At 51.1% G+C, this 21,694-nt stretch overlaps 2 protein-coding genes across 8 annotated transcripts; both read right to left on the reverse strand.

Annotated features, from left to right (window-relative positions):
• Positions 1-348: 348 nt before the first annotated feature.
• Positions 349-8,430, reverse strand: Tmem235 (transmembrane protein 235). Of its 7 annotated transcripts, none has more exons than XM_028752864.1 (6): positions 8,366-8,430; positions 6,465-6,630; positions 5,560-6,071; positions 4,141-4,221; positions 3,405-3,542; positions 349-1,738 (listed from the first exon to the last, which is right to left on the reverse strand). In XM_028752864.1, the coding sequence occupies exons 3-6, from the start codon at positions 5,732-5,734 to the stop codon at positions 1,497-1,499; spliced, it is 636 nt and encodes a 211-aa protein (XP_028608697.1). In that variant the 5' UTR covers positions 5,735-6,071; positions 6,465-6,630; positions 8,366-8,430; the 3' UTR covers positions 349-1,496. The 7 variants fall into 7 exon arrangements, with proteins under 7 accessions (XP_028608697.1, XP_028608699.1, XP_028608698.1 ...); XM_028752866.1 differs by having other exon boundaries at positions 5,560-6,076; XM_028752865.1 differs by lacking the exon at positions 8,366-8,430 and adding an exon at positions 8,174-8,266.
• Positions 8,431-10,255: 1,825 nt separating this feature from the next.
• Positions 10,256-17,943, reverse strand: Birc5 (baculoviral IAP repeat containing 5). Its single transcript, XM_028752928.1, has 4 exons — positions 17,731-17,943; positions 17,227-17,336; positions 13,436-13,553; positions 10,256-10,783 (listed from the first exon to the last, which is right to left on the reverse strand). The coding sequence occupies exons 1-4, from the start codon at positions 17,914-17,916 to the stop codon at positions 10,694-10,696; spliced, it is 504 nt and encodes a 167-aa protein (XP_028608761.1). The 5' UTR covers positions 17,917-17,943; the 3' UTR covers positions 10,256-10,693.
• Positions 17,944-21,694: the final 3,751 nt, after the last annotated feature.

The raw sequence follows: 21,694 nt of genomic DNA on the forward strand, positions 1-21,694 counted from the left end.
TCAGCCTCTGGACCCAGGAAGAAGGCAAGTGCTACAGCTGCAGGACATGACAGAGAGCACATCCACACAGGACATCCGTGATGGACACACATGCAAGGCACATCACTGATGGCCAGAGACACATACACTGGGCTGTGTTCACCCTTCTAATATCGTGAGAAATGAATACTATTACCTAGTTTGAAGAATTCCAGGGTGGCCCTGGTGGTGTGTGGCTGAAATCTCTCCACTAGGGGGACTAAGACAGGGGGCAGCAAGTTCGGGCTTACTACATAATGAGGCTTTGTCCCTGTGTCCTCCCCGCTACCCGCCCCCCCCCCCAAGAAAAATACTTGTAAGAAAAAAATATACATCGAAGCTTGTTTATTCAGACACTTGGAAGTGCTCTTACATGGACTGGCAAAGGTTTGAACACACATTGGAAGGCAGGGTCTCCATCAGCTCCAGTCCTTTGCCCTCACTGGGTCCCAAAAATCTCCGCCCCCAAGAAGCTCCCCAGCCCCTTAGAAGCATTCAAAAGTGGCCTGAGGACATTGCTAGGACCAAGCCTTGAGAATACTACCTTCCCTTGTACATATCCCAAACTCAGGAAGAGTCCACACCAGAATCAGGGCTGTTTAGGGCTTTCGGGTACTGCACAGCCGCTAACTGACAGCTGCCCACTGTCCAGATACATAAACGCAGGTGTGTCCCCTCTTATGTGGCCAGAGCTGATTCAGGTCTCATCTGTGCTGTCCCAGACAGGAAGCAGGCTGCAGGCCTGGGCCTGTGAACTGGCCTGTATCCATCTGCAGTCTCCAGGCCAGGCTTCTGCCTCCCTCTGAGGAGCTCCTCTCTCCAGGTGTCCCAGGGTGCTAGCCAGGCATGGTCCAACTCAGCCCTAATGTGGCCAGTCTCAGACATCCCCCTGTTGCTGCTACAAAGAGGAAGTTCTAGGCCAGCAGGGCAGCAGCCTGCTAAGAATAAGGACTGAGACCCAAAGGTGCACTTTGCCTGGAAGGTGTGCCCTCCCATCCAGCCTCGAGCCTCCTCCCCACCAACCTCCCCTTGGGAAAGGGACAAAGCTGAACCCAGGGTTCCTGACAAATAGCAGTGACACCTAGACCTGCCATCTGTTCTTAGGCTTTCTGGCCTCAGTCTCCCACTCTGTGGCACTGGGTGAGTGGTAACTATTGCCTACTCTGTGGAGGATGGAGAGGTAGGGGAGCACTCAACCATCACCTAGTACAGAGGAGGACTGTCTCAGCTCCCTAGGTTGGAGTGGGCTACATCCACCAGAGCAAAACTACTTTCTGGACACACACAACCCTTAGGCACCCCCAACAGACTGTACCATCAAGAGCTCATGGCTCAGGTACTGGCGACCCACCTCCCTTTCTCCTGTTCAGTTGGAATAGAAATGAGCAGTCCCCCACAGGCCATCCTCAGCCAGGACTCCAGCAAATGTCAAGGGTGCCCGAGGCTTCCTTCTCCCCACCCCCCTGTCACACTGGGACTCAGAGGATCACAGAGTGGGGTATTCCTGGGTGCTGGCTCAGGCTGAGGAGTCGGGCGGCTGCGAGCAGGAGGGCACCACTGAGTGCCTCTGAGGCACAGGAGCCCCAGGCCAGGGCCAGTGACCAGCCGAAGCTGATGTGCACGCTCTGCACACTCTGCACGCCATACAGGTGCGCGGCCTCCACGAATGCCAGGTGTGAGTAGCTGATGTAGACACTGAGCCCTGCCAGGGTCAGGGCACCTGGGGGGAGAAGGGTGACAAGACCTCTCAGTGTGTCACCCGTAGACCCAATGTTAAGTTTCCCCTCCCCTCCCACCTTTGCCTGAGGACAGGCACTTAGAGTAGCGAAACTCTTGAGTTTTAAGGGATGGAGTGTTGGGGGGTTCCTATACAGTCCTCCGCCCTCAGACCTCACCTGACAAAACCCGTTGTAAACAGCCCTGGGGCTCAGTTACATCAGAAAAGGGCACTGCAGCCTGCACTACCTGGCCTCTATCCACTCTAGCCCTTGGGCAGTGTTGGGGTGAGGTGGGGTGGATTTCTAACTGCCTGCAGCAAAAACCACAGGTTTAATCTGGGAAAGGATGTGAAGCAGAATCTAATGGCTTGTACTCTGGGGGAGGTAGGGGCAGCATCAGCACCCACAGTGGACCATCCACACTTTCAGGCTTGCCTAAGAGCCAGCACAGCTGGGGTCCCCTCACCTGCAGTGCCCAGCTCCCTGTCTCTCTGCCTCTTACAGCACATCCCCCAGCTGGTCCCTGCACCCTCAGCTGACAACTCTAGATCCATCTGCCTCACCTCCTGACATCTTGATTCAGGGAACCCTGGTCTCTCACCTCCCTTCCCTCTGAGGGCAAGGTGCCCTCTGCCCAGGAAAGTGGAGTCAGCCTCGCCCAGAAGCTACCTTTGGACTCTCTACCTGTGTCAGTGTCTTCACACAAAGAAAAAATGCAGAGGCTCCATGTCGCCAAGAAGTTTCTCATTTATAATCCTAACCCATTGTGGCTGTCGGTGGCTCCCCGTGGTGGCTTCCCATGGCTTCTTAATTGGATTTTGTACTCACAGTCTCCTGGGTCAAGGCCATGGCAGATATTTTGATTACCCTGATTTTCTTCTCTAGAGACCTGGGTCTGAATGTCTGTCTCATTAGTTTGTAGCTGTGGGCTCCCCATCTCAGGATCACCCCACTCCTAACAAAGGTCTCCTGAGGAGCCCAGTGTCCCCTATAGGGAAGCAGGCTTGTCTGGGAAGGGGTGCAGCCCTGGCTAATCTCATCTTTGTGCTCACAGCCAGGAGAATACAACTGGCCTGAGCCGACAGACCTGCACAAACCTAGCCCCAGCAATAAAGGCTGCTGAGGACTGACCCCTGTGCCCACCTTAGATGACAGCCAGCCTAGATGGCTGGGACAGACAGTACCAAGTACTCAAGGGGACCCGAGCACCAGTGTCCTTCTGGTTCTGGAAGCTGTGGGTCTCTAGCCTGAGAAAGTGGCCCTAAAGGGAGGTCAGCCTGGTGCTGTGACTGGTTACAGCCTGGGACTAGGGAGGTAAAGGCCAGGACATTATGGCTCTGCTTGTCCAGCTCTGTCTCAACACCTGCCTCCTGGTAGGAGGAGCTGCTGGGCCAAGACCCATAGCCCTCTTCTCGTAACAAACGTATGCCCACAGAGCTAGTCTTGCAGTCACCATGGAGAACCTCAAGTCTCCCAGGCCAAGAAGCTCCACTCTGGTACTCCTGTGTATCCAGGCCCCAGCCAGACACCCAGCCACTGGGCCAGCCTTAGCTTACCTCTGTTGGGAATGGGGGAGTAAGCTCTCCAATGCTCAGAGGGGACCAGGGACCAGGGTGGGGATTAAGCGAGTGAGGGCCCCACTCCAGGATGATCATCCCTCCAACTCACCCCCTAGCAAGAAGTAGCAGCCGGTGGCCAGCAGCAGGGGGACACTCTGGGACAGGGAGCTGAGCAAGCCGCAGACCCAACCACACACGATGAGGACGAGGCTCAGAGGCAATACTACCATGACTGTCCGATGCAGGGCTGTGGGAAGAGGGGCTCAGGGGCGGGAAAGGGGAGGACAGAGGGGCGGGAAAGGGGATACAGAGGGGCGAGCATAGGGGCAGGAAGAGGGCCTGCCTCCAAGGAGGAGCCAAAGATAGCCGTGCCTTCACCTGTTCCGGTCACTGGAGCAGAGGTTCAGCAGATATCTATCTCCCTAGGGACTACTAGACCCTCCCAGTGGCCACCCTATTCTGGTACGGGCTTCCTGAAGTCAGGATGAGAGAGGATCGCCAATGCTCTCCCCTCTCCAGTCTCAGGCCTCTCAGGGAGAGTAGGTTGTTGATGGCCATCCAACTGAAAACTGGCCAGTCCAGAAGGGACTTGGTGGGCCCCAGGAAATCCAGTCATGCTCTGAGGTAGCTCACATCCTCAAAGGCAGAAGTAGGCTCCACTGAGAAGGACCTGAGGTAAGGGAGGGCAGAGCGGGCTGGGGTTCCAGCATCTGTAATCAGAGGGCTGCGATGGAGACACCCTCTGGGCCCAAGCCTCAGAAGCAGTTTGTGGGCTGGGATGAGGTAGTTGGGTCCCAGACCTGCCTGAAGAGTCAGAGATGGCACTGCACTGCCCCAGGACTCACAGAGCAGGTGCTGTATCGAGGGAGAAGCTTCCAGGCCGGCACTGGTAAACGAGTCAATCAGGGGCACACAGCTGTTCTGCCCTGAAAGCCAAGGTACAGATGGAGGCCGGGCAACTCGGGTACCATAGCCTCCAGACCCAGTTTAACTCTTGAAACTCAGGGTTATGGCTCTGAATGGGACTAGAGACTAGACCTCTGATTTAGTTAAGGGTCACAGAAGGTCATACCTACAGGGAAGTGAGTTTAGAATCTCAAACATTCAGAAATGCCCAGATTGGGTCACCAAAAGAGGAGATGCCACATTCTGGAGTCTCCCTGACTCATGTTATATGGAATCTCTGGTTCTTACACATGACCACACACACATAAGTACCTACACATGTGTGTCTGCCGAGCACACTCACATAAGTACCTATACATGCATGTCTGCCGAGCACACACACATACATCTACACATACATGTATGCCTAGGACACACAAGGTTTATGCCAGGTAGATGAACAGCTGATCTTTCTTCCCCAGCACACAGAGGACCCCACCATCACATGTACGTTTACACATACAAGTTTGCTCACAGCTGTGCACACACATGTGCACACAGACACAACCACACACACACACATTCACACAATCATATATTTATCTTTGCCTTTCGTATTCACACAACCTATATCCCTTCACACACAGTACTGTGTGCTCACACTCTGTCACTGTCACAGTCTTGACGCCCTTTTGCAAGGGAAACATCACGCTGAGGGGTGAAGAGGGGGCCTTGAGGGGCAGCAGGGAGCCTGACATAGGAGACACCAGCCCCTGGTCACTTGAAGGGCTGTGGTTTTCTATGGGGTCCTAGTCATCCATGCCTATGCTTCCTCCCTCTCCCCAGCCCCACAGCCCCTTCTCTAGGAAGGAGTCAGGGTTTCCCTGGTCCCTGGACGACAGCGCTTACAGGAGCGGCAATCGATGACTGGGCCCTGGCGTCTGGGACCCACCCTCTGGTGCTTTTCTTCCTCTGACCTCCATGAAGGCACCTAGACTTAGAAAAGCTAAAGAGTTACAAACTATCAAGTTACTCAGAAGCAAGGAGCGGGTTCATGGCTCACCTGACCTGTCATCTCTCAATGGCTTCCCAACTCTTCCCGGCCAGGCCTTAAAGAAAAGCTCTTCAGAATGTAAGGAAGCATGGTGTTAGCACCCCTCTACTTCCCAGCCATAGCCACGATGGCAACAGCCCATCCCTGAGCAGGGACCTTCTTCCTCACACCCCTCCACACCCCAGCTGTCACCCAGCAATTTGAGGGGAGACCGTGATGGAATGGAACTGAGAAACGAAACCCCCTGAGAAATAGATGGGGCAGGGGTAGAAATAGGTGAGGTGGAAGGGGAGCGGGACCAAGGGAGTCTCTGGGTGTAGCTCACCTTCACAGGTGCGCCAGAGCCCGGAATGCGAGGAGAGCTGCACGCCGCCGGGGCCGCCAGCGTCCGCCACCTCCAGGATGTACCAGTAGTCGCTGGCGACGGCTGCTGCCAGCAGCGCAAAGCTGATTAAGGCGCCCAGGGCGGCGCTCAGGAGCAACGCGGCGAGCAGGGCCATGTGAGTAAGAGACCGGCAGCAGCTCAGGATGCAGGGCTGCGTGGATAGAGGAGCTAGGGACTGGCTGCACAGGGTGGCAGGGAGACAAGAGCTGTGGGCTGGGAACAGTCAGGGCTCGGGACCGAAATGAAGCAGGCTAGTGAAGGTTTAGGCGAGGGGAGGGGCGGGAGCATCAGCAGGAGAGGGCATGGGAGGGGTGTTGCGGAGCGGGCTGGCTGGAGGCAGAGGTAGGTGGAGGACAGGGGCGTGGGAGAGATAACGTCCTTGGTTCTTCTGTGACCACTGCATTTCTGCCACCGCACAAGTGGCCAAGTTTGCATGGAAATGGATCACCTTTCTGTGCTGGCCAGACAGTAAGGGAAGAGAGGGAAATCTCAGGTCATGGCAGAGCTGGAGACAGTAGATTTGGGCTCAAATCCCAATGATGTCACAAACTAGGCATGGTGCTGTGTGGTGTTTGGGAAGAGGTCCAGAGGTGAGTCTAAGATGCCTCTCCCCCGCCAAGAATGTGTAGCAGCAGTCAGCAGCTGGACCACTGCACCAATAGCTCCTAGAATGGAGGGTTGTGGAGGGGCATGGGTGATAGACAGATCCGGCTGGACACATTTAGGGAAGACTCAGGGTGTGACACATCTCAGCATGGGGTCCTGGTTTCCATTAGTTCCGAGGACCAGTGGGATAAGCTTCCCCCAGCTGGGAGAAAAAGGCACAGCTTCCGAGTGTAACTCACTTTCAGGGCACACACACAGACCCCTTGAGGACAGGAGTCAGATGAAGCAAAGGAGCAGCGAAGAGGCCAATCCAGGAGGAATCCAGGCAGCAGAAGCTGGGTGAGCTGGGTTCCATTGTGGAGAATGGGAGGACCTCTGAATCACTGCCTCTGGGGTGCACAGAGCCTAAAGAGGAGGCCCAGGTGGTCTTTCTAGGACACCAGAGCTTTGACACTTAGGTTGACCAAGCCCCTTTCTTGGATTATTTGGGGTCTCTCTATTATATATATTTCTCTCTCTCTCTCTGCTAAGCTCTTGGCTTGAGGAATATAGTCCAGAGATAAAAGCAATTTTAGCAAAGTTATTAAAACAATATTTCAAGTGGAATTCACCCATTGAAACCACTGAAGCAAGCACAGAATTCTTCCAGGATGCTGCGAGCAGTTCTCTTTACATGTCCACCAAGCCATCCCCAGCTGTGTGACAACCTCTCTGGCTGGCATTGTTCTGCAGACACCCCTGCTCTGGAACCCAGTGGGTGCTCAGAGCTGTAGCCCTCCCAAGGCAGGAGGAAAGAGAGAAGGGAGACTCCCATCCCAAATTGATTACAGCTGAGGAATGACCACGAATCATGTAAACTTGAGGTCACCTAGCAGTTACCCCACAGTGTATCAACATGACAACAGTCAGTCTTGCTGTCTGTCAAAGGCTCCTTTCGTAGAAATCTAAACTGAAGTGCTGGTCTGGCCCCGCCTCCCTCTCACTGAGCCCTGTCCTTGAGCTGGTTTGGGAAGTTTCCTGTTCTTGCTACAGCTTAAACAAGTCCAGTGCAGCTGTCAAGATAGACAATAGCCATGCCCAAGGCCATTGCTTGGGAGGGGGGGCAGTGAAAGCAAGAGGCATCCCCTTCACAGCACTAATCCCCTCAAATTGAAGGGCTAGACGGTGGCCTGCTGGGCAGTCTGTACCCACTTCATTTTCAACCCTGGGTTCTTTAGGCAGCAGGTGCTGGACCCTGAGGGGTTGCCCTAATGAATTTTGCCAGTGTTCTTCCCTGAATGGCCTCCAAAAGACACGGGGCCCAGTCTGAGGAGATGCTACCTTAGAACTACTCTGTATTCATTAGATGTTGTGTCATCAGTGTGTAAGCTGTACTAGGCAGGCTATGTACAGGCAAGTCTCTGGCCTGCTGCAGGGGCTCTTCAAAGCCAGCATAACCCATCATCCCAGATGTCAAAGAGGTGACAGAAGTGAGCTTCCAGAGGAAGATGGTCCAATCCTGAGTGACAGAGGCAGGTCTGCATCAAAGCCTCTGTCTTTAACTAGGTCACGTTTGCTGGACAGAGTCTGTGTCTACTGCCAGGCATGCAGCTGGTGAACTTCCTACCCCAGCCTAACTCTGACTATTGCCTCCAGCCTGAGTCTGGGGAAGCAGCTGGAACCGTCAGCTAAATTATCCTCCAGCAGCTCGGCATCAGCTGTCTGCCAGCTAAGTTTACTGAGCATGGTAAACATCCTCCCGCAGATTACCCTCACACAAACCACTGTCCAGTGGGTCCATCCATCCACCCAGCACGCAGGATGAAGCTGGCTACGTCCAGCAGATGCAAGACAAAAATAAATAAGTAATTCTAAAGTGCTCTCTGGAGTTGGAGAGCATAGGCTAGAAACACACAGCTTTTCATCTTACTTGGATGAAGCAGGGCTGCAGCCAAGGCTCTGTACTCACATGCTGAGGAGGTATTATTGGATGTGACCATGGCAGTAACTGGACTGGCAGGTAGCACCAAACCAAGTGGAACCCACAAGTCTGGGAGGCTCCACGCGCAGAGCTGGCCACCACTGCCACCAGCTTACACACACACACACACACACACACACACACACACCAGACTGCACTTGCAGGGACCAGAAGGCACACCTCTCTCCTGCTGGCAGCTTCTGACAGGAACCTGAGGACTGGTTGTTCTGGATGCACTCAAGCACACAGAATGTCCCACTTTGGGGGTGGAGACCCAGATTGGTCCCTCCCTATTGAGACCCAGCAAGTCCCATAGACTGAGCCAGTGGGCAGGAAACTCGAAGCTATGCTGGTTCCTGACCTTATTCAGGGTGATTTTTGCTCATGTGAGACAGGAAAGTCCCCACAGTGTCCACTCAGTGTCCTCAGTGGAGGAGCTGGCCTCCTGTCAGGCCGGCCTATTTGCACACATGCCTTGTCATCCCTGACTGGGACCTAGCTCCACCCGGGCTCAGACCTTGGCGCTTGCCTGTGGCTTTGAGGAGCTGTTTAGACACAGGTCTTTGTCACTCACACCTGTGTTGCTTAGCTCTGCTTTCCTCTAACTCCTCTGCTCCGTCTCTGATTTCTGTGGTAAGGTGGGAATGGTCCCAGCTCCTAATGTTGTACAGGGGTTCCCTATTTTGCTTGAGTTACTGTTGCACAGAGCTGTCCTAAGCCCTCAAGGAGGCCACCAGAATGTGTTAGGTGGTTCTGGAGAAAGCCAGGCCCCGGCTATCCAGAGCGGTGAAGTGGTCGCCCAGGAGTCATCTAAGTGTGCACAGGTGCACACACCACTGCCACTGGGAAAGTGCAGTGGCCTGAATCCTTTACACATGCTCGGTGTGAGCCTAGGCCTCGCTGGACTGCTGCCTGATATGAGATGGTCAGTTTGGTTTGCCAGTGTTCTTCCATAGAGTTAAACTGCAGGCAGGTCACTCACCCTGCTGGGAGCCTCAGCAGGTCACCTCAGCTGTCATTTCTAACTCTGCTTCATACCTCCTGGTTTTGAAGATCTTACTAACTTCCTGTGCTAATCCTCCTGCAGGACAGGAACAGAGCAAACCTGGACTCTGGCAAAAGCTGCTAGAGCCTCATGGAGCCCTCTGTCAGCATGGAGGGCATAGCATGGCTGTGAAATCCGGACCTGCCTGATTGATTCCACCATGTCAGTCACAGTGGGCTGGGCTTTGCCCCACATGCTTGGAGAATAGTCACATGGCTTGTTTGTAGCCCAGGCTGACCTCAACCTCCATATGTATAGCTTAGGGTAACTTCGAACCCCTGATCCTTTAGCCTCTGCTTCCAAAGTTCTAGGATTACCAGTGTGTAGCATCTCACCCGGTGTCTTAGCGTCTGTTGATGTTGTGATAAAATACTCTGACAAAAGCACCTGGAGGAGCAGTTACATGGGACGTCAGGGTCGCAGGAGCTTGAATCGGCTGGTCAGTCAAGAAACAGATGCCCTGATGCTCAGCCCCACGTCATTTAGCGCAGGATCCACCGCAATCAAAACTACCCCATCTTGTAGGTGATTAAACTGACAGCACTGTCCCTCACACTCGCCTTGCAGAGGAAGTCCTGTTCCATGTGAGTCACGTTGTCATCCCAGTGTCCCTCACTACTGTTCAGTTCTGCAGCTCGGGCTGGGCCTGAAGCTTAGATGCCACTGAATCTACAACCTTAACACAAAGCAAACAGTACTACTGGGAGCAGTGGCACAGGCCAGGACCTGGGAGGTGGGGCAGCAGGATCAAGTTCAAGGCCAGCCTTAGCTATAGAGTTCCAGGTCAGCCTGGACCACAAAAGACCAAAAAACCAAACAACCCGCCGGACAGTGGTGGCGCATCTCTTTAATCCCAGCACTTGGGAGACACAGGCAGGCGGATTTCTGAGTTCGAGGCCAGCCTGGTCTACAGAGTGAGTTCCAGGACAGCCAGGGCTACACAGAGAAACTCTGTCTCAAAAAAAGAAAAAAAAAAAAAAAAAAAGCCAAACCACCCATTCCTCCCAGACAGAAAGAGCTTACAGTCCACTTTCTCAAGTGATTTTATTCCGTTACCCCGTGGTAGGGAGATTGCTCAGCACAGAAGAATTATCAGCACAAACACATATAAACACACCTACACATGGGATGTGTCAAATGCCAGGCACGGAAACACTAAAACCAGAAAGACTTTGCACAGTCACCCGCAACCCCACAGGTCCTGTCAGAGAACACTGTCCCCTCGCTCACTCACTTCCTCATTGCTTAAGTCTAGGTCACAATAGAGCAAAGCCACAAAACCAAAGAGAGGTAGCCACATAGGCTGAGCCACTTTAAAGCAAATCCAAAAATATTTGATATTCAGTCTCAAAATGCCATTGTCTCCTTCTCTAGGACACTGCTAGGAGGCCCGGGCTGGGATAGCTGGGACGCGTGGCTTAGATGTGGGGTGTCACTCAGGTCCAGGTTGTCCCAGCAAAGGCTCAGCGCAAGGCAGCCAGCTGCTCAATTGACTGGCGGACAGTCTTTGCAGTCTCTTCAAACTCTTTCTGCTTGTTGTTGGTCTCCTTGGCCTGGAATGATGAACAGACACAGGGGCTGGAGTGTGGCCCAGAGGGCGGGGCTTGACTACAAAGGATAAGATGCTAGCTTCATCACCATCGTGACAAAATAACAAATATTATTAAAAGGAAAGTTATTATTTTTGTATTGCTGCGAATTGAACCTAGGGCCTCAGCCATAATAAGCAAATACTTACTGACCTACAAACTGCAACTTCTCTTCCTTGATATACTTTTTTGAAAACAGGATTCATATAGCCAAGGATAGCTTTTAACTTTCAATCCTCCTTCAGCCAACCAAATTATTTGGGATTGTACCCTAGGAATGTACCCTGTGGCACCAAGCCCGGGTTAGTGTTGTAGGATATTTGATCACATTGTGAACCCCAAGATTGTGTTGTTTATTGGAAAAATCTGTTTTCTAGTTGTGGTGTGGCTCAGTCCTTAACACTCACCTTTTATCTCCGGCTGGAATTCAGACATGCCCTTAGTATAGAGAACAAATGAGACACAGATGAAGACAGAACAAGCCAGAGAATGAGAAGGAGCCAGAAGGTTAGAACAGATTGCCAAAGGTAGTTTGAGGCCAAGCAGAGCAGTTCAGCAGAGGCTGAGAGAGAAGTCAGACTGAGTCAGTCATCTTGGGGAAGAGTTTGAGCCAGAACAGCTGAGTTGAATCAGCCAGCTAAAGCTCAGAAAGAATTAGAAAGAGTGAGTTTATTCAACAGTGTCTCAGAGCCTGAAAACAGTCTAGGCCTAGATTAGATTGTACAGAGGCTAGAACTTCCAGGACTAGGCCTAAGTTAGAGACGAGGCAATAAGCCTCTGAGATGAAAATTATTACAGGGGAATAAAAGTTACTTTCACAGATTAGAGAACTTAATTTAAAACTAATAAGTTAACAAGAAAAAAAAAAAAAAGACTCTGAAACATGGTTGTGCTCCTCATGATAGGATCTCCACAGACCCAGAGCTACAACCTTAAAAACAAGAAGGGGGGCTGGAGAGATGGCTCAGCAGTTAAGAGCACTGACTGCTCTTCCTGAGGTCCTGAGTTCAATTCCCAGCAACCACATGGTGGCTCACAACCATCTGTCATGGGATCTGACACCCTCTTCTGGTGTGTCTGAAGACAGCTACAGTGTACTCACATATATAAAATAAATCTTTAAAAAACAAACAAACAAACAAACAAAACAAGAAGGGATGCCTGGCAGTGGTGGAACATACCTTTAATCCCAGCACTCAGGAGACAGAGGTAGGCGAGTCTCTGAGTTCAAGGCCAGGATGGGCTACAGAGTGAGTTCCAGGACAGCCAACGCTACACAGAGAAAGCCTGACTCAGAAAACAAAGAAACAGCAACAGCAAAGAACATTCAGAGGGCACAGCAGTTTGGAGCACTGGCTGGTCTTCCAGAGGACCTAGGTTCGATTCCCAGCACCCATATGGTGGTTTGCAACCATAAACAGCTCCAGTTCTAGATGATGCAATGCCCTCTTTTGATATTCACAGGCAAAACACCCATACACATAAAATATTAACAAATAACTTTATTAGAATCACATTTGGGCCAGGCATGGTAGTTCAGGCCTTTAATCCCAGCACTTAGGAGGCAGAGGTAGGTGGATCTCTGTAAGCTGAGGCTAGCCTGGTCTACTTAGTGAGTTCCAGGGCAGCCAGGGCTACATGATGAAACCCTGTCTTAAAAAAAAAACTTGAGAGGAGTTTGAGTCTGGAGAGCAGGTTTCTTTGACTCTGTGCCAGAGCTTGTAGTAAATATGTTTACTGAACCCTGACTCTGCTTCAAAACAAATCAACAAAAAGAATATGATGTAACAGGGACTCTGAGAAGCAAGGCTGACCTCACGACCATCCAGTGTCTGAGCATGCTCTGACCAAACACTGTCTTCAGTTCTCCCTCCTCCTGACAGCAAACTGCCATCCTCCATGTCAGTATCAGTCAGCTATTTTACAATGCCCTCCACCAAGGAATGTAACTTATAGGTGAAGTGAAACAGTGGTAACCACGGTAACCAAGACAGCAGGTCTTAACCTGTACCTGGGCCAGGGTCAGCTGGGGGTCATCCATAAAGCATGAGGGACAGTGTTTGCCAGTAAACCCCTCACCGAATCCTCCCCCTAAATCAGTGAGAGTAACACATGAGAATACAGGCTGCCTGCTTAAATGTGAACTTCAGATAAACCAAGAGTTGCAGTGCAAAATGTGGAGCGTTCTCAATCAAAATGGACTCAGGTTTACCACGAGCTCTGGACTCTGGCCATCCTGACTCTTCACGAGTGGCTGCGTGGGAGCCCTGTCCCTGGGGACTCACCTGTGCCACCTGCTTCCCAATTAACCCCCTTCAGCCAATACTAATACTCTCTATGTCATGTTCCCAGCCTCCACCCATACTGCTGCACCTCTGGAGGCTCAGCCTGTGACAAGGGCTTCTGACAATGCTTGCCACTCAGGACACAGCGTTGAAGCACCCTTCCTGAGGGACAGGTCTGCTGCTACACGCATAGCTCCAAGGCACACTCCAGTCAGTCCTGTTTGTCCTTGTTGCCCACAAGCTCCCCTGGGTTGAGGGTACTTCCTGAGGCAGACCCCCCAGGGCTTCTGGGGACCGAATTTGCTCAGTCCTTATTCTCCATCATACATACAATTTTGTTCTTGGCTCTCTGTTTGTCCAGTTTCAAAAATTCACTGACAGTTAGTTCTTCCATCTGCTTCTTGATAGTAAGGAAGGCACAGCCAGGTGAGTGCTTTCTATGCTCCTCTCTGAAAAAAATCAATAGACCTACATGTCACAAGTATCCCAGCCACGCACAACCTATAGCCCATCTCCCATCTCCACGGCTGTCTCTTGGTGCACCCTGCTGTGTCAAGGAGAAGGTCTGAGGCCCAAACATGCCCCGGGAACATCCCACACAGCCTATCTTCTCTCTGTTTTCCCTTTTTTTTTTTTTTGGCTTTTCAAGACAGGGTTTCTCTGTGTAGTCCTGGCTGTCCTAGAACTCACTCTGTAGACCAGGCTGGCCTTGAACTCAGAAATCCACCTGCCTCTGCCTCCCAAGTCCTGATGTTTTCCCATCCTTATGGTTAGAATTTTTTTTTTTTTTTGGATTCTCTAGTTATCAGTAAGAAGGCTACACGATTTTTGTTTTGTTTTTCAAGAGTTTCTGTGTGTGAGCCTGGCTGTCCTGGAACTTTGCTTTGTAGACCAGGCTAGGCTCCAACTCAGAGATCCACTTGCCTCTGCCTCCTCAGTGTTGGGACTAAACGCATGCTCCACCAGAGACACCACCTGACCCTGTGGTGGCTTTAGTGAAAATGGCCCCATAGGCTGACAGGGAGTGGCACTATAAAGAGATGTGCCTTGTTGGATGAGGTGTGTCACTGGGGACAGTCTTTGATGTCTCAGATGCTCAAGCCAGGCCCAGTGTCACTCTCTTCCTGCTATCTGCGGATATCGATATAGAACTCTTAGCTACCTCTCCAGCACTATGTCTGCATGCATGCAGCCATGTTTGCCACCATGATGATAATGGACTAAATCTCTGAACTGTAAGCCAGCCTTGGTTAAATCTTTCCTTTAGCCGGGCAGTGGTGGCGCACGCCTTTAATCTCAGCACTTGGGAGGCAGAGGCAGGTGGATTTCTGAGTTCGAGGCCAGCCTGGTCTACAGAGTGAGTTCCAGGACAGCCAGGGCTACACGGAGAAACCCTGTCTCGAAAAACCAAAAAAAAAAAAAAATCTTTCCTTTATAATGCTGTGGCCATGGTGTCTTTCCACAACAGAATCCCTAAGACCAGGCAGTGATGGCAACTGCCTTTAATCCCAACACTCAGGAGGCAGAGTTCAAGCCAGCCAGAGTTCCAGGACAGCCAGGGTTACACAGAAAAACTTTGTCTCAAAAAACCCTAAGACATACCCCTACATAAAAATTTTTTAAATAAAATTCACAAAGCCTGTCAGCTTGAGTTCCATCAGAAGACCCATATAGTAGAAAGACAGACAGACAGATCTAATGTCTATAAATCGTTCCTCAACCTCTGCACATCATCACATATGTATACTGTGCATACATGTTTGTGTTCACACACACACACACACACACACACACACACACACACACTCACACACAGGTCTTTTGAAATCCCAAAGACCTGCTAGAAATCATTTCATTTTACAGGAATGCTTACACAATGTTAGCACAGGTTCTAAACGAGGCACAATTGGAGGAGCTACCGGGGGACTCTGCTAATCCACACGTCTCTGTAAAGGGACTATTCCTGGATATGGTATGTCACAGCACTCAGCCCAGGGCTGCAGTGAGGACATAGCCATACAAGCTCCAAAGACAGGCAACATTAAGTCTTTTTTTTTTTTTAATTTTACTTTGTGTGTATGAGTGTTCTGTGTATATGTGTCCCATGTGTGCTTGGTGTCTGAAGGAGCCAGAAGGGGGCATCAGATCCCCTGGGACTGGAGTTGTAGTTGGTTATGAGACACCAGGTGGGTGCTGGGAATCAAACCTAGGTCTTCTGCAAAAGCAACAAGTGCTCTTAACCTCTGAGCCATCTCTCCGGCCCCAGCCCTTGCTGTTTTGACACAGAGCTCATTGTGTAGCCCAGGCTGACCCTCATTGCCTTCTGAGTGCTGAGGTGGTATGTGTGGGCCTCCATGCCCAGCAAGACACCTGACCTTAAACAAACAGGCAAAAGAGAAGGCAGCTCTGTGAGTATTTAGTCGGGTCACGTGTCTGCCTGTCATGCCCTTCCATGTCTCCTCACCGTCTTTGCTGACAAAAGTGATGCTTCTATGGCCTCAATTTTCTCTCCAAGAGAAGCACCAGAGTTGTTCCTCTCTGGTCAGAGGGTGTTGCAGTTTTTAATCCCCCATGTGTCTTTTGGCTGCTTTTCCAGAGGCCCTGAGTTCAATTCTCAACAACCACACGGTGTCTTATAACCATCTATATAATGAGATCTGACAGCCTCTTCTGGCCTGCAGGCATACGTGCAGACAGAATGCTGTATATGTAATAAGTATATAAATCTAAAAAAAGAAAAAAGCAAGCCAGGGCTGCAAGATGTGACAAGCAAGCAAATGAACAGGTATCTATAAGAACAAAATTCAAAGTAATGAGTAAGCAAAAACCTTAAAAAGTGATTTTTGCAATGTGTGGATTATATATAGCTACTTTTAAAGAACCATGACCAGGGGCTGATAAGTTATTTCTCTGCTGGTGAACTGGTAGGGCTAGAACAGCTTTAGTGGTTCAAGCCACATTAGATTCTATAAATGCAGCCTTATTGGGAAGCTGCTATCAGGTGAGTTCACTGGCCCCAAGGACTGAGGCCAGGGGAGTTGCCATGGGAAGAGAAAGGTGGGGGGAGGGGGAAGAGAAAGAAGAGCACATATAGGGAGAAAAGAAGGAGAGAGAGAGAGGACCAAAATGTCTGGATTGTATAGGGAGGAGCCTCTGGGGGAAGAGCAGCCCAACTCTGGGCTGGAAAGTTCAGGGTTGGGGGCAGAAGATGCCACAGAGGGACTCAGGGATGCTGGGAGAACCTGGAGGCCAGGTCTGCTTTTGATATGTAAAATAAACACCTTAGTCCCTTCTTCTGGGGTCTGAAACCAAACAGGGGTCACTGAAATGGCCCAGCAGGTGAGGATGCTTGCTGCCAAACCTGCTCACCTGAGTTCAATTCCAGAGACCAACACAATAGAAGAGAACTTACCCTCCAAAGTTGTCTTGACACCGACACCCACCATGACACTCACATCCAAACACACACAAAATAGAAACATAAATAAAGTAATAATAATAATATATACAAAAAAATCTGGGACTGGAAAGATGGCACAGTGGTAAGGGGCCCTTGGTGCTCTTCCACAGAACGTCAGTTCCCAGCACCCCACATCAGGGGTCTCATAACTGACAGCTCCTAGGGATCTGATACCCACAACCATGGCAGATAGAGACATACATGTGCACATTAACAACCACAACAACAACAACAACAACAAATCTTTAAAAATCTCAGGCAGTTCAGGCAATGATGGCACACACCTTTAAAGCCAGCACTTGGGAGGCAGAGGCAGGCGGATCTCTGAGTTTGAAGCCAACCTGGTCTACAGAGGGAGCTCCAGGACAGCCAAGGCTACATAGAGAAACCTTGTCTCAAAACAAAACACAACAACAACAACAACAAAAACCTCAGGCAAAACCATGCATGTTGGCAGCTCTCAGGAGACCGAGGCAGAAATAGAGAATTTCAAGACCAGTCTGAGCTGTGTAACAAGTTCAAGACCAGCCTATGAACACTTGAGCAAGAAGCATGCTCTTCTACTAGATACAAATAGTTTGCCCTAATTCCAGTTCAACCCAAAAGCTCCTAATGGAAGGGGAGCGCCAGGAAACCCGCCGAGAGTAGCCTACGGGACTTACATAGGGTCGTCATCGGGTTCCCAGCCTTCCAATTCCTTAAAGCAGAAAAAACACTGCGCCAAGTCAGGCTCATTCTCGGTAGGGCAGTGGATGAAGCCAGCCTCCGCCATCTGAAAATGACAGCTCGTGAGCAGGATCAACAGTCTGACCTTATCCTATCATTCCCAGAAATCGTTCCGGGCCTCGGAACTGATTCAGAGCTGAGGCAACCTCTGGGAACAGTGGGAAGAGGCCGGGTCTACGGGGCCTAACGGTAGGTATAGAACAGCCTTCGTGGTTCAGGCAGAGGATGGGGAGAGCGGGGTGGCCTTGTGGAGGACAGAGCAGTTTTTCCTTGTCCTGAGCAGAGCAAAGCAGCCTGGCTAACAATGCGAAGCGAGGCTTGGGGGTTCTGATCCCGGGTCCCACCACTAATAACACCGTCGGGCCCGGGGTGGAGTCGCTTGAAGCTGGGACGGAAATGTCTGTGTGTGGACATTGCGGTGCGAGTAGGGGCCGACTCACCCGCTCTGGGGTGCAGGAACAGTCCTCCAAAAAGGGCCAGTTCTTGAAAGTGGAGATGCGGTGGTCCTTGAGGTACAACTGCCAGATCGAGGGCAGCGCCGGAGCCCCCATGATAGCGCCGCCACAACCCCAAGACTGCCCAGAGCGCGATTCAAAACCCGCGGGAGGATGCGCGCCGCAGAGCATGCCGGGAGCGCCCCGCCCCCAGCCCGCGCCCGCAGCCTTCTGGGAACAGGCTAAGTAGGCTGCGCCCCGCAGGCCACGCCTTCTGAAAAAAAGTCGCCTTCTGGGAATGGACGGCGCGAGGCGAGCCGGGAAAGTCCCGCCCCATGAGCGTGGCCTTCTGGGAGTGGAGGGCGCAGGGCATGCTGGGAGTTGTGTCCTCTGCGTGGGGGCGAGGTGTTCTGTGCTGTTTTGTCTAGAATCAACCGCAGCTCCTCAACTGCTTCCCAGAGGATGCGGAGAGTGGCCAAGGGTGGCGGACTGGCCTGGGGCGCCACTGTAAAACCTGTCGGCTGCAAGTCCCACGCGCTCTGCGGGTTCTCCTTGCTTCAGGGTTTGCAGGCTCTGGCCAACTAGATAGGTCCACTGCCCCACCCAGCTGATACTGGAATAGAAGTGCGTCGAACCAACCACAGGCTGGCGGAGGGAGCGCCCTTAAGAAGACCAGAGATCTCTTCCCTTCAGCCGCCATCCTTCCAGTAGACACCCTGGAATGGAGGTGGGGTCTGTATGTCTCAAAACTGGAAAGAAAATCAATGGGTGTATATCTCTGAGACCATCGGCTTAACTCAGACTAAAGAGAAGCAGCCATACAACCTCAAGCGAGTCCAGGCGCAGAAGAAAAAAATTGCCTAATGGGTATGACTTATTGGCTGAGTCTGGTGCCAGTGAGGCAGCCTTGCAGTGGGCCCGTTTACAGTGTCTCTGTTCTTGTTGGGCTGCCTGTGGCTGCAGTGGCTGCTAAAGAGCTTCACGCTGCAGACAGCAGGCTGGGCATGTCCCAAGCACAGTCCTGGACGGCGTTGCAAACGAGTGCCCTGTAATTTGGTTTCCCCTGCCAGTGGGCCTCCAGTGTGGGCCAGGCCACCTCAACAGATTGTGAGGAAGAACAACAGGTCATCCCGCATAGGTATGACCAGGTAGCTGGAACAAGAGTGGTTGTGTCGTGTCCCAGAGAAACATAGGTCAAGTTCCTGTGGCTCCTCCCAGCTCCTCTCACCCTGCCCTCTACCCTAAATAAACCTCTCCAGCCCAGAGGTTGAGCTTCTCTTCCCTGTGTCGTCCACCATTCTAACCACTTCTTTCTTGGTCCGCTTCCCTCTCTTGCCCTCTGTCATCTCTTCCTCTCTAATGGCCCGGTTCAGACAGGACTGACTCTTCCAGATGCCTGTGGCTGTACCTCATATCTACAATCAAACCCTTCCCTACCACCATACCTTGGAGCAGGCATGTCCTCGTTTTCATTCATTCATTCATTCATTCATTCATTCATTCATTCATTCATTCATTATTTTTAAAGGTCTCAGGCATTTCTGTTTATCCTTTGAGTGGCCCCACCCAGCAACGACTCAGATGGATGCAGACACCCATAGCCAAACAGTGGATGGAGCTTGGGGACTCATGCAGAATAGAGGGAAGGATTGTGGGCTCCGAAGGGTATAGGGACTCCGTAGGAAGACCAACAGTATCAACTAAACTGGACCCTTGGGGCTCTCATCGACTGAACCACCAACCAAAGAGCATACATGGGCTGGACCTAGGCCTCTCCCCATGTGTAGCACATGTGCAGCTTGGTCTTCATGTGGGTCCCAAGTAACTGGAGTGGGGGCTATCCCAAAAGCTGTTGCCTGTATGTGGGATATGTTCTTCTAGCTGGCTGCCTTGTCTGGCCTCAGTGGGAGAGGAGGTGCCTAGACCCGCAGAGACTTGATGTACCAGGGTGGGGGGATACCTGATGGGGGAGCCCACCCTCTCAGAGGAGAAAGGCAGGGGTATGGGGGAAGGATTGTGGGAAGGGGTGACCAGGAGGGTTACAGTGAGTGTGATATAAAGTGAATAAATAAAAATAAATAAAAATATTTGAAATAGCAACAGCAACAGATGTATGTACTGTGAGTCCCAGCTTAAGTTGTCTTGAGTCAGCCCTGCACAGACAGACAGCTCAGATTCCTCTCCTGCCCAATATTACAGTAGTAATTTTCTTTTGATTCCCTAACAAGGTATGTGTGCTGGCTAATTTCATGTCAACTTGTCAAAGGCTAATATCATCTGACAGGAAGGGACTCCACTTGAGAAAATGCCTCCATAAAAGTGGGCCGCAGGCAAGCCTGTAGGGCATTTTCTTAATTAGTGATTTATGTGGAAGGGCTCAGCTTACTGTGGGTGGAGCCAGCCCTGGGCTGGTGGTCCTGGGTTCTGTATGAGAGCAGGCTGAACAAGCCAGTAAGCAGCACCCCTCCATGGTCTGCATCAGCTCCTGCCTCCAGGATCCTGTTCTGTTAAGAGTTCCTGCTCTGACTTTCTTCAGTGATGGGACTATGAAGGTAGAACGGCAAGTCACAGAAATCCTTTTCTCCCCAACTTGCTTTTGGTCTGTAAGGGTCCATGATTCACTGAAGAATCATGATACCCCAGACTCAGATAATGTGTAAACGCAGAGTGTTTTATTCTGCAGAAGTCCAGCGTGCTGGGCTCTCCCATTACCAAGTGAGCTCACAGGCTCGTTTTAAAGCACATTGGAATTCTGGGGTAGATGAACTTTATCTTACTGTATCTCTAGGCATTTCAGAACCATTATTGGGACATGAAGGCTGGAGCCTGGATTTTTTTTTTTCTTCCCAGTAATTGACTTGCCTGGGCTGCCTGGACTTGCCTAGTTCTTAGGCCTTGTCTACTTAACTACCAATTTGAAGTCTGTCATGGAGTCAGCCTAGCTTTCTCAAGTCAAGGTGTTTCACCACAGCAATAGTGACCCTAAGACAGTAGGTTCTTTGTTTCAGGTCCCCACCCCCATCCCCCAACTCCATTCCCCCATCTCACCCACCCCCGTTCCCCACCCTCATTCTCCACCTCATCCCCCCCAGCCCCACCCTCCACCCCCCAACTTCATGGGAATCTTAACATCTACAGGGACTGCCAGGCATGAGACAGGGGTAAAAGGTTTATTGGCGATGACAAAGCTTTGTCCTTTCCAAAGTATATGCCACCCAATCCCAGCCACGTGGGATGTGAATTTTCTAGAAAAACATTCATTTCCGTGTGAACTCTGGGTTTTCAAGTTGTTGACAAGAGATCTCGACTCTAATCGATACTGTGATGATACAACCAGTTTTAGGATCATAAAATATTCATGTTAGACATCAACTTTTAGACCACCAAGTCCAACCCAATCTTTCAGGAACATGCCTCTCTATTACAAAATAACATTCATGGTCCAGCGAAAAGCCAGGCAACAAGACCAGCCAGCATTCCAATGGGCAGCATTAACTGAACTCAGTGATTTACGGGAAGAAGAAAACAAACAAACGACAAGGCTGTGACAAAAATTTTCCTGTCCAATCTATTTGCAGCGGGAGGCCTGTGATTGGACAGGGAAAAGGGAGGCGGAGCTAAGGGTGGCAAAGAGGGAGATGCAGGGAGAAAGGAGGAAGGCGAAATGGAGGCAGACGTGAACCCCCATGGCTTTAGTAGTCTTAGGAAGTTATGCATATCAAAAGGTTAGGATAATTGGGATAACTTGTCTAAATTGTGTGGGCATCTGTGTATTGAGATTTTATTGATATATAAATCCATTGGTTAACTATAAGCATTGAGAGTTTTGGCTTTACCGGGTGATGGTTATGGTGGCTGATCGCGGTGTGGACGATCCTGGTATGGGGCTAGCGTCACTGTGAGGGGAGTTCTGGAACTCTGGCCCATCAGAGAGCCTGCTGAGATGAGAACACATGTCTGGCACCAGCCA

The sequence above is a fragment of the Grammomys surdaster genome, unplaced genomic scaffold (assembly GCF_004785775.1).
Source record: "Grammomys surdaster isolate TR1022 unplaced genomic scaffold, NIH_TR_1.0 125940, whole genome shotgun sequence".
NCBI lineage: Eukaryota > Metazoa > Chordata > Mammalia > Rodentia > Muridae > Grammomys > Grammomys surdaster.